Source organism: Daucus carota, chromosome 3 (assembly GCF_001625215.2).
Source record: "Daucus carota subsp. sativus chromosome 3, DH1 v3.0, whole genome shotgun sequence".
Classification (NCBI taxonomy): Eukaryota; Viridiplantae; Streptophyta; class Magnoliopsida; order Apiales; family Apiaceae; genus Daucus; species Daucus carota.
Window position 1 is genome coordinate 3,497,330 of NC_030383.2, and position 12,554 is coordinate 3,509,883.

A 12,554-nucleotide genomic window follows, 5' to 3' on the forward strand; every position below is an offset into this window, starting at 1 on the left:
CCATGGGAGCTGGGAAAAAAAGAGTTCAGGGTTTTTGTAGGGTTTGGGGATTAGTTGAATCCTTTTTATTTTGTTTATCAGTACAAGAAGAGTTCACAATTTTCGATATGCTAAAATAGTGAATAGTCAGGTAATTGGATGTTTTTTCAATTAATAATTTTATAATAGAAATAAAAATATTAAATTATTATTTCAAAAATTAAATTTATCTATTTCAAAAAAAAAATAATTAAAGTTATCATCACTAAATACAGAGTCAAATTTTTTCAAATTACTTGAAAATTTAAATCGAATCGCATGATGACTTCAATAAATATATCGTATTTTGTTAGCTTGAAAATATTATTTATATATTTTGGAAAATATGATTATGTTTTCTGAACTTTACAACTAGATATAACTAGATTTAATTAAATATTATATAGAGTTTGGGGATTAGTTAGATACTTTTTACTTCAATTAAATATTTTATGTGGTTCTCTCACCCGTCCTTTAATCATACTGCTTCGTGCATCTAGTCAAAATTTCGACATTCAAAATAAAGGTATACTCTTCCCAATTCTTAACTTACATATTTATTTGACTTTTTATTTTCTTAATATATAAAATATTGTAAATTTTTAAACTTTTTGCAGAAAATATTTCCATTTCTCATTAATTTTGTATGTGTGCGATAATCAATTATTACAAAAGTTGTTTTATTTTTTAATTTTATCTTTTCTGATTTATCAAGAAGATGAGAAAGTTAGTGAGATGTGGTCAAACTTATTTTGTATATTATGTGCATAATATGTTGTTTTTTTTACAAATTCTTTTTCTGTCACAAGTTTTTTTTTTAATTGTGTTTCTGAACTTGTAGAGGTTAGAGTTTGTATATCGTTGTTGTTAATGACAATGACGAGATTATGGTGCTTTAATGTCGGTGATGACTGATAATGAGATGGTGCTATTCTAGAGAATTCTAATTTGATATTTATTAAGGGAGGTAGATTTTGTTGTTGATATTTTGAAAAAGGTAGTTCTGAAACTTGGTTCAAATATATCTGAAACTAAAAATAAAAATAAGTTTCAAATTCTGATTTGATATTTACTAAAGTAGGTAAATTTTATAGTTGATATTTTGAAAAAGGTAGTTCTGAAACTTACTTGTAATATATCCGAAACTAAAAAAGGTAGTTTTAATTTTTGATATCTTTCATCAAAAATTTCAGAAAATTAGAAAAATAGAACATAGTTATCTGACAGTCGCCACCTACACGCCCCTCGCTTCTCCTTTATATAAGTATCGATGATTGATTAATTTGTTACTTAGAGTTTTAGATATTATTTTGAAGATTAGAATTTTATATTTTAATACTTTTATTTTTAGCTACATTCCTAGTAATTATTCAGCTTGTTATATATTTAGCCAAATGACCTCACTTTGGTTAGATATATTTTTCTCTTTTTTTTATATTTTTCTTATTTTTTTGACAAACTACTTTTTATTTATCTATTCATCTACTTTATCATCTCTCGCAAACTATACTGATTTTAATAATTAAATATATTATTATTATTATTATTCCTCTTATTAATTGATTGTATTGTTTTTAGACAGTGTGGTCTTAAAATTAAAATGTTTTATTTTTCGACATTAAATTTTTATTATCTAAACTTTCGTAAAATATTCATATCTTTTGATTATATAATAAATTTTATAAATGAAAGGCGCTCTTAGGATATGGATAACACACTGCAATAAGTTGCTCATTATTTCTCATATGTCACATAAACAGTTTGCAGTATAGTGTACAATTTTTGTAATCTATTTGATTTTTTTAATATATTGTTAAAATGATTTTATAAATCTTTTAAAAAATTATACTTTAAATAATTTTATTGTCACTTTATTTTATTATAATTAATATTTTATCTGTCAGCTAACTTTGTTTGTATAATATATTTTTTTTGAAATTAGATTATAAAAATAAAATTTCGATTTTTAAATATTGTGAAAATAAAATCAATGAATCTGCATCTCAAATAGTTGAGTAAAGTAGCAATTAGTATAATATTAAAACTGTGAGTGTTAAAAACTTATTTTTTAAAATTATGACAATGTTTCCCCAATTTTTTTATTTATTGACTGATAAAATCAAAAGCAGACTCAAAAACTCAATAGGATTTAATTGAACATAATTTTAAAGATTTGATTGAACATAATTTTGACAATGTTTCTCTAATTTTTTTATTTATTGACTGATAAAATTAAAATTAGACTCAAAAACTCAATAGGATTTGATTTAACATAATTTTGGGGATTTGATTGAACATAATTTTGGGCGCAGATTGAAATTATTGATAATCGGTTATTTTATCTCTAAAATCCAAAACATAATGGAAAAGTGATTTTTTATTTTATAGTAGTAATTTTAGAAAAGGAAATAACGAATCTATAAAGACCGGAAAGAGGGTTGAGAATGAAAACGACAAAAGTTTCTGCAATGGAGTAGGGTGGAAGTAGCCGAGGAGTAACTTTGATGACCAGAAACAAATTTGGGATGTTGGAAGAAGTGATGGAAGATGACGAACGAGTTGAGCAATAGCAGGCAGTAATGGCAACTCCTAGTTTTTACCATAAGTGTGGAACAAATCAACACAAGAAATACACATCTTCTCATGCCTAAAAAATATCAAACAACACTCTTCAACTGGCTACTCAAAAAGAAGCACGAGCGGATGAAGTTGCTTTTTCATGATAAGCTTTATCCAACACCTTTGGTAACAGCAATTCATTTCGGGTCCTAATCGATCCCACGATTCTCTGCACCTTGCTGAAACTTATGCACTTACCATCTCTGACCCCTCATGAATCTAGGGTGGTATCAGATTTAAATATGTGGTATCAGATTTAAATGATGAATATATGTATAAAGTCACGGTTGATATTGTTCGCAGCTCTCATCTACGCTGATGCTATTCAAAATTCCACGCAGTCAATTATTTCTTTGATCTTCGATAAAATCTTAGATGATAAAGACTCTTCTGAGGGTTGGACGTGGCATGAGTGGCTTAATTTTCGGCGGGTATTAGGTAATGGGCAGAACCTCACATTGTTCTCTTACCATGGCGTAAGAGACTTGACCTAATTGACTCTTTAGTTAAAAAGCTTCATTTCCGTAACAATCATCTAAAGTACAGTTAAAAAGCTTCATTCCCCTAACAATCATCTCAAGTACTGTACCTAATTGACTCTTTAGTTAAAAAGCTTCATTCCCTTAACAATCATCTCAAGTCACTTATACAGACATGCGGAAAATTATTATCAAAGATGATGCTCCATTGATTAGTATTTTAAATCATCATTCTCGTGACGACACTTTTGTTGTTGGAGTTGGGGTTGTCACCGGCGGCACCCACTCTACTTACTCTACTACTCTAATGCAGTGAAAAAGATGAGGCAGAGGAGAGGAATCAAACTATTATAATTGATTAGGAACTCAAATCATCATCTCTATGAGAAAAAACCCCTTGAGGAAGAAGAAGCCCCCTGAGGAAGATCCTACGGGTCAAAGTTTAAACATCTTCAAATGCCGCAACATAAGGACTATCTAAACAAAACAAACGATACACGTGCTTCAAGTTCTTGGTTTACTTTCCCAACTGTATGTTTTACAACACCTCGTTATCATAAAAAAATGATCTAAAATCAATAAAAAAACAATTTACAACACCTCACTATCATAAGGAAATGATCTAAAATCAATAAGAAAACAATCAATACAAATTATTAAAGTTGATTTTTATCCCATTTAAGATTTATTTGATTTTACCGGGTGCATAAGATTTCATTTGATTTTACCGATGCATAATATTTCATTTCAAGACTTGCTCGTCTCAATTGTTTCCCTCTTGCTAATAATCAAATTACAAGACTTTTATCAAAAACTATATACACTAGTTTTCAGACGCTGCATGTTGGGCGACGTCGTTTTGGGGAGTCTCTTTGTCTTCGTCTGAGACAAACATTTTTGGGGTTGTGTTTGTAGTAGAGTACAATACTGTGGACATCTAACCCCAAATTGACTCGAGCTTTATTTTTGGATTTGGTAAAGTATTTTCTCAATTTTATATGTAATCAAGGTGCGCTTCTTTCTCGATTATCTTGTTGCTCAAAATAAATGTTTGTCGTGTATTTTGTTGTTTGTAGTGTTTGTTTTGTATATTTTATGTTAGCATGTCTACTTCATAGTAATTTTTTATGTTTTTCCTCTTCTAATTTTAATATTCTATAGTTTTTTAGATGATCGAAATCATGGATTTGTACTTGGTTTGGAAATTTTGTTTGGATTAATTTGTAGATCACGTCGAGTTTTGTAGTCTTTCCGACATGTTTTGTCTTAGTCAGATTTGTTATGGTTAGTCGGAATATTGTTTTAAAATTAGGTTTCTTGTAAATTTCGATATGTGTTCTTGATTGTGTGGGTATGTTTAATGTGTGTTTTGATCTTCTAAACTAAAAGTTTTTATTTTTAACATGTTTTTAGGTACATGTTTTGTTGATGATAAATTTGTTATGATTTCAATATTAATTTATTTTTAATTATGACATTGTTTTTATATAAGATATATGTATGTGTATTAATGTGCAATAATTTTTAAATTAAAAAGAATTAAATTTTTCGTTTTTTTAAAGGAATATATTTAGTACAATTTATTGTGGTTTTTATTGTTGATTTTAATCGGTTTAAATGATGATTGTGACTTGATTGAGGCGAATTTGTACCAATCATGGGTGGCCATAAATGATGGCGTATATTTCAGCTTGTAAGAAGCAATTAACTAATTTTTAATTACTTTAGGGGCCGTTTGGTTAGAGGTACTCAGGAAAGGGAAAGGTAATCAGCCTGATTGATTCCTTTTGTACGTGTTTGTTTCTTAAAAATCATCATTCCCTTTCCCTATTTTTAACAGTGGGTTTACCCAATAATGCTCCTAGCTCATTCCCCACCCCCAACTAGGTATTTGGATTCCCTTTCTCCACCTTTTTTCTATTTTGAGTTATAATTCATATTTTAAACAATTAAAATAAAAAATTATCTTATAAAGTATTTTTAAGAATTAAAAATAATTTTTAATTTAATTTTTTAAATTAAATATAATTCTGACATAATTCACATGTTAATTTATTTAAAAAAATTATTAGTATGGTTAAATAAATTATATTAATTTATTAGAATGTAAATAAATTATCTTGTTATAGATATAAATACATTTAACTCTTTTGAAATTATATAATATTAAAAACATCGAATATAAAATTAAGCACACAAATTTCCATTCCGTTTCTGCAACAAAACCAAACAAGTAAAACAATTCAGCATCATTCCTTTCCTTTCTCCGCGTTTCCCTTTCTGCATTCCATTCCGTTTCCTCAAAGCGAACCAAACGGCCCCTTAGTGTCTAACCAAAGATCCTTCTTTGGTTGAGACTTTATTTTATTTGTTATTTTAGTATATATACACACACCCCCTTAGAAATAATTTGTTTTTGGATATATTATCCTTTATAATTTTTGTATTGTATATATTTTTATATATGAATTTATGTTTCTTCTTATTTCGTTCGTTTTTGCAGGACTCTTGGTAGAGATTTATACGGGTTTTTCCTCTCAGACATTAAAGTATTATTATCTAAACGTCCGGAGATATCTTTGCATGTCTTTCGGTTAGATAGTAATCTTTTTTGAATGAATGAATTCCGTTGTAGCGGTTATTGTATCTCGAGATACAATTCATCTACGAGTATGTAGACCCTGGCAAAAGAAAAAAAAACTTGCTCGTCATATATTGTTGCTTGAATCGTCTTCTCGGCAAAAGAAAGTTGTTGGACATCCACACACACATTAAACAAACACTTGTCATCAACACCAACGCGAATATAATCATAAAAACAATCTAAACACAAGATTTCACTATTTTGGTCAAACAAACCATATAAACTAGCCTTAAAAGAATCTAATGAGGTTTTTTTTTTCAAAATATGAGGTGGAAACTCTAATGACAAACCACACTAATGACATGAGAAACATCAAAATTATCAGAACGACTTAAAAACCTTCACAAATATCCCCATCATGCATTCTGCTATAAGTATGATTGTCAGAGTGAATAAAGCACAAATAAATATTTTAGTTATTTTAAGTATGGTATCATTAAGTTAATTTATATGATTAGTTTTTTGTTAATATTATCATTCATTATATACAATTGAACATATCATAAATAGTTCATTATTCAAGCGATGGTTTTAATTTCAAAATTTCTCCTCAACCATTAATCTAATTGGCTAATTTATTTATTAAATTGGATGTATGTTTCTTAGTTTAATTTTTTACGATTTTAAAACCAAAACCGCACCAATTAAAACCGAACCGGGGTTAAAATCAAAATCGAAACCGCCAGTTCAATTGCGGTTTTGATTTTCAATTTTTAAAACCAAAGACCTTCAGTTTCGGTTTTATCCAAAAACCGAACCGAACCGAACTGAGGTTTGCTCATCACCGGCAACTGTGCATGTGTGGACTCCGGCATTTCGAAAAAATAATTAAAGCTATAAAACAATTATATATTGGGTTAATTATCTAGTTGGTCACTGAAGTGGGCTTAATGTATTAAGTTGGTCACTGAACTGAAAATGATATCAAGATGATCGCTGAAGTCACCATAAATTTCAAACAAGTACCTCGAAATATGAGTTCAAGTAGTAAAAATATTATTTAAAGAGTTTTACGCATTATTCTTGAATGTTACCACAACCAACTAAAAGGTTATGACTTGTAGTATTTATGATAATATATTTAGATTTTATCAGGTTTATTTATTATTTATTTTTAATTAAAACAAATAAATAAGTATATAATTAAAAATAAATAATAAATAAACTTGATAAAATCTAAATATATTATTATACATACGAGAAGTCATAACCTTTTAGTTGGTTGTGGTAACATTCAAAAATAATGGGTAAAACTCTATAAATAATATTTTTACTACTTGAACTCATATTTTGAGATACTTATTTGATATTTATGGTGACTTTAGTGACCATCTTGATACCGTTTTCAGTTCAGTGAATAACTTAATACATTAGGCCCACTTCAGTGACTAACTAGATAATTAACCCTTTATATATTTTCACATATATGTTTAAAGTTAGGATGATATTTAATATATATTTACAATTTATTTTCTATATTATAATAAGATATTTAATATTTAATATTATTTTCAAATGAATTTTATATTAAATCTGTTAATGGCTTTGAAGTACCATACTTTTAATATACCAAAAATCATCGTAACAATTGTACATCCTGCGAAAGAAGTTAAAAATTTAATTATAAATAGTTTTTTTAGAGAAAGTAACCTTTTTTAATTTACACAAACACTTCTACCACCCAATTTGCTTGATTAACCCTATAAACCGAATAACTGTCTAACAACAAATAGCTCAAATCTGATTGGTCCATGTAATGGAATATGACATGTCTGGTCGTCATTAGAAACTCTGAACAGAGTAGAATAATAAGTACTATCTCGTACTCTATATAAGCTGCTTGCATGTTGGCTTCATAACATATAAAATTATAGAGCTACAAAGTTGAAAACAATTCTGATCAGTTCAAGCTCGAAGCTATGGGAGGTTCTTCTTGGATGAGTCGTTCTTTAATTATTGTCCTCGGAGTTCTGTTGATCGGTTAGTACAGTTTTTTCTTAACTTTCAACATGCTAATTTGTGACATATATTATATATTTGTTGTCGGAAGCAGGATTACGAAATATCGGATTCGAAAGAAAATATTATCGAGGCCACATAAGTTTTATACTGATGATTAACTAAAACGGACTATTATGAAATTTTGAAGCTTAATGTAGCATAAGTCTAGCCCCATTATTCTTACTGTACTGATTTTTCCGTTGAACTTATGCTATTAAAATACGTATATCAGGAATTTGACCCTAAAATATTCGCTGTTATTCTTGAGCAGGAAGCTTGTTTTCATGCTGTGTTGCGAAAAAAGAATCAGCAAAATTGGAAGGGGTGATTGGGATAGATCTTGGAACAACTTACTCTTGTGTTGGTGTTTACAAGAATGATAGAGTTGAAATTGTGGCGAATGACCAAGGTAATCGGATTACTCCGTCATGGGTAGGTTTCACAGACGAAGAGCGGTTAATTGGCGAGGCAGCGAAGAACCAGGCTGCAGCTAATTCAGAGAGGACGATTTTCGATGTCAAGAGGCTCATTGGAAGACAGTAATATTTTTTTCAGTCCTAATTTTTTTGTGTTTATAGTTGAGGGATTGCGAGGTCTGATGTTTAATTGTATGAAATTGTTCAGATTTGATGATAAAGACGTTCAGAGAGACCGGAAGCTTGTTCCTTACAGTATTGTGGACAAGGGTGGGAAGCCTTACATACAGGTTAAGGTTAAGGATGGAGAGAGCAAGGTGTTCAGTCCTGAGGAAATTAGCGCGATGGTTCTGACAAAGATGAAGGAGACCGCGGAAGCATTCCTTGGGGAGACGGTCAAGAATGCTGTTATTACGGTACCAGGTATGGAGCTTAAGCAATTTTTATTTGTTGGTTATTATAAGAATGTTAATAAGAGCCCGTTTGGCTGATTTTATGGTTTATGACTTAACGTGACTTATGACTGCAGCTTATTTTAATGACGCCCAACGACAGGCTACCAAGGATGCTGGCACAATAGCTGGTCTGAATGTTGTGAGGATCATCAACGAACCAACTGCAGCGGCTATTGCCTATGGGTTGGACCAGAAAGGTGGCGAAAAGAACATCCTTGTCTTTGATCTTGGTGGAGGGACGTTTGATGTCAGTGTATTGACGATTGATAATGGCGTTTTTGAGGTTCTTGCCACGAGTGGAGACACTCATTTGGGAGGTAATAATCTACTACTTGATTCCTTGTTTGTTCTTGATGGTGCTCTCTTAGTCTAGTGAGTCTGAATTGTATGGAATGGAGGATGATGTCTGGCCTTTTGTTTTTGTGCAGGAGAAGATTTTGATCAGAGAATTATGGAGTACTTCATTAAGTTGATCAAGAAGAAATACAACAAGGACATTAGCAAGGACAACAGAGCTCTTGGCAAACTAAGAAAAGAAGCTGAGCGTGCCAAGAGAGCTTTGAGCAACCAACATCAAGTCCGACTAGAGATTGAGTCGCTCTTTGATGGTGTGGATTTCTCAGAACCACTGACCCGAGCTCGCTTTGAGGAGATAAACAGTGATCTGTTCAGAAAGACAATGGGGCCTGTAAAGAAGGCTATGCAGGACGCTCATCTGGAGAAACATCAGATTGATGAAATTGTTCTTGTCGGTGGAAGCACCAGAATTCCCAAAGTCCAACAGCTTTTGAGTGATTATTTTGATGGGAAGGAGCTTAGTAAAGGCGTGAACCCTGACGAGGCTGTAGCTTTTGGCGCTACTGTACAAGCAGGGATCTTAAGCGGAGAAGGTGGTAACAAAACAAAAGGTAAAATCTTATCCTCCTGGCAAAAATCTGATACTGCAATGTTTCCAGGCTTTAGATGAAATTAATTTTTTCTTTTATTTCAATTAGATCTGCTAGTTATAGACGCGACACCTCTTACACTTGGCATTGAGACTGTTGGCGGCGTGATGACTAAGTTAGTTCCAAGAAACACTGCTATACCGACTAAAAAGTCTCAGACTTTTACTACTTACCAAGATCAACAGACTACTGTCTCCATTAAGGTACTGCAATCTTTCTACCTTAGAATCACATTCACATCCGGTGACGCTTATAGTTTAACTAAAAGTTTATTATTCGGGGATTTAAACCTAAATTGTTTACAGGTATATGAGGGAGAAAGGAGTCTTACAAAAAATTGTAGGCTGCTTGGGACATTTGATCTATCTGGAATACCTCCAGCTCCAAGGTATCTACTTTGATCATCCATCATATACTTATGTAACCTCTTAGATTCCGTTAAATTCATTACTTTTGTTTGCAGAGGGACTCCTCAAATTGAGGTTACATTCGAAGTTGATGAAAACAGCATTCTGAACATAAGGGCAGAAGACAAGGCCTCAGGAAAAACCGAGAAGATCACAATCACCAATGACAAAGGTCGTCTGACTCAGGAGGAGATTGAGCGTATGGTCCAAGAGTCTGAAGAGTTTTCAGAGGAAGACAAGAAGGCAAGAGATAAAATCGAGGCAAGAAACCACTTGGAGACTTACATATACAACATGAAGAATCAGATCAACGACAAGGACAAACTTTCAGACAAATTAGAGTCGGATGAGAAGGAAAAGATCGAGGAAGCTGTGAGGGAGGCTCTTGAGTGGTTGGATGATAATCAGAATGTCGAAAAGGAAGATTATGATGAAAAACTCAAGGAAGTGGAAGCTGTTTGCAACCCGATTATTACAGATGTTTATCAAAGATCTGGTGCAACAACAGCAACTGAAGATGATGATTCACATGAAGAGCTCTAGTTTAGTTACTGATCATTTATAAACTTAGGATGCATATAAGCCTGCATTGTCAAAAAAAAAATATTTTCTTAATTTAATTTTCTTCTTACTGTTTGAACACTATAAATTCTTTAGCTACCTTGTTCTGGAGAGAGCAGTCTAAATGGCCATTAAACTTCATACTTATCTCCAATCTGGTCATTTTGGTTTAATTATTTTTTTATTAGTCACTTAACTACATACTTACTTAATTAAGGTCATTCTATTAGTCACACCCTTAAAGCATATAACTTGTACACTGCTATTCTTTGCTTGCATTTCCTATTACAATAAATAAACATATAAATAGTACTTATGTCCATGTAGAGAAACCAGACAGCCAAATCACTCTGGCTTCAAGGAGGAAAGAACTTTGACAGAAAATATATAGAGGGACTAGACGCAGACAACTAGAAAAACTAGTTGAGTAAAAATATATTGCTGGATTCAACATGTATTGTTATCATTAGGCTTGTCAATGGACCAGAGCTCCGGCCCGATCCGAACCGATTCGGGATCTTCTTAGTGGATATGGATTCGTCAAAAACAAATCCGATCCGAAATCTGATCCGATAAGAAAAATCCGATAATAAATGGAGCGGATATGGATTTAAGGTGATCTGATCCGTTAATAACCCGATCTGGTGGAATATATATATATATATTATAAAATTTTTAAATTGTAGTAGTGACTGGATAGCATTTATGTGAGTCCTTGGATTGTAAATGTGTTTGAATAATCATTTAATTAATTAGGATTTTCTCTTTTTTTTATACGACACTTTTGACTTGGGCACGTATCCTTAGGTGGGTTGATCGGATAGTATAAAATATTTTTTTTAATTGATTTTTTTTGTAAATTAAAATTTTGATTACATATTTTTATTCATAAAAAGAAAATATTAAAAATACTTTTAACTAACCGGTCAAAGCACTTAAAAATGTGTGCCAAAAAATCAAACGTCGTATATTAACAAACAAAAGGAGTATGTATGAGTTTTGAAGTTAGACAACTAATATCCTCGAAATCATTATACCATTTTGTGTATTTTCTTTCTAACTTAATTTGTGATTTTTTTTATCGAATGAAAATATATCATGCTACTTACATCATGAAATCTCGTTTAATCTTGTCCTTCCGGAACTTGAAGAATCACCGACATGAATTTTTTTAAAATATTTTTAAATAAAAAAAATAAAAAAAATTAAATGGATTCGGATATCCGATCCGTGATCCGTGTTCCTAATGGATCTGGATATGGATTGGTCTTTAAAAAATCTGGTCCCAATCCGATCCGAATCCGAATTCGAAAAAATAAATGGATATGAATATGGATTTAGGCTGATCTGATCCAAACCCGACCCGTTGACATGCCTAGTTATCATCATCTTTGTGGAGATTTTATCTATTTATCCATTTTTCATTTGTTTAATTTGCCAAATCCGTAACTGAACCTCGCACATTTTCTTGCTGACAAACTCTAATCTTAAACCTTCAGTAAAGAAGATACCCTTAGAGCTAGCGCCCTGCTGTAGCTCCAAGTAATTTGCAGAGAACATTCATTCAGACATATTTAAATCAATGCATGAAGTCACAGAAAAAAGCATTTTTAGCAGATAAATATTGAAATGCTACCTAAAGGCATTTTTAGCAGTTACATAGTTGTGAAAATGTGATATCTACAGGGCCTGTTAATTTTAATTTGAGGCAGTGTGGCTAAATGTTATGGCAGAACAGACCTATATCATGTGTACAATGTTGATGCAACTCATGATTTTCCAACCTAACATTAACTAAACACAAGCACCTGGAAAGGAAAAAACATGTTCATAGTCTTACCAAGTGTAAGCTGCTAAAAATCATTTCATGCAGTAAAACTTTTTTTTTTTTTGATAGAAATGCACTTGCTCGTATCAAGAAAACGCCGCTACTCCGAGGAGTTTCTTTCATTCAAAAAACTTATTATCTAACCGAAAGACATGAAAATGTCTCCGGAAGTTTAGACA

The 12,554-nt window shown here is 31.4% G+C and overlaps 1 protein-coding gene across 1 annotated transcript; it reads left to right on the plus strand.

The window, feature by feature from the left end:
• The first annotated feature begins 7,616 nt into the window (after positions 1 to 7,616).
• Positions 7,617 to 10,673, plus strand: LOC108213296 (luminal-binding protein 5). Its single transcript, XM_017385076.2, has 8 exons — positions 7,617 to 7,740; positions 8,033 to 8,300; positions 8,386 to 8,600; positions 8,707 to 8,949; positions 9,061 to 9,540; positions 9,628 to 9,782; positions 9,885 to 9,967; positions 10,043 to 10,673. The coding sequence occupies exons 1-8, from the start codon at positions 7,680 to 7,682 to the stop codon at positions 10,527 to 10,529; spliced, it is 1,992 nt and encodes a 663-aa protein (XP_017240565.1). The 5' UTR covers positions 7,617 to 7,679; the 3' UTR covers positions 10,530 to 10,673.
• Positions 10,674 to 12,554: the final 1,881 nt, after the last annotated feature.

Excerpts from the sequence above, each read along its gene's own strand:
- LOC108213296 (XM_017385076.2), top strand. The coding sequence starts at position 7,680 with ATGGGAGGTTCTTCTTGGATGAGTCGTTCTTTAATTATTGTCCTCGGA. Across the intron at positions 8,950-9,060 it reads TGGAGACACTCATTTGGGAG|GAGAAGATTTTGATCAGAGA; the intron begins GTAATAATCTAC and ends GTTTTTGTGCAG. Across the intron at positions 9,541-9,627 it reads AGGTGGTAACAAAACAAAAG|ATCTGCTAGTTATAGACGCG; the intron begins GTAAAATCTTAT and ends TATTTCAATTAG.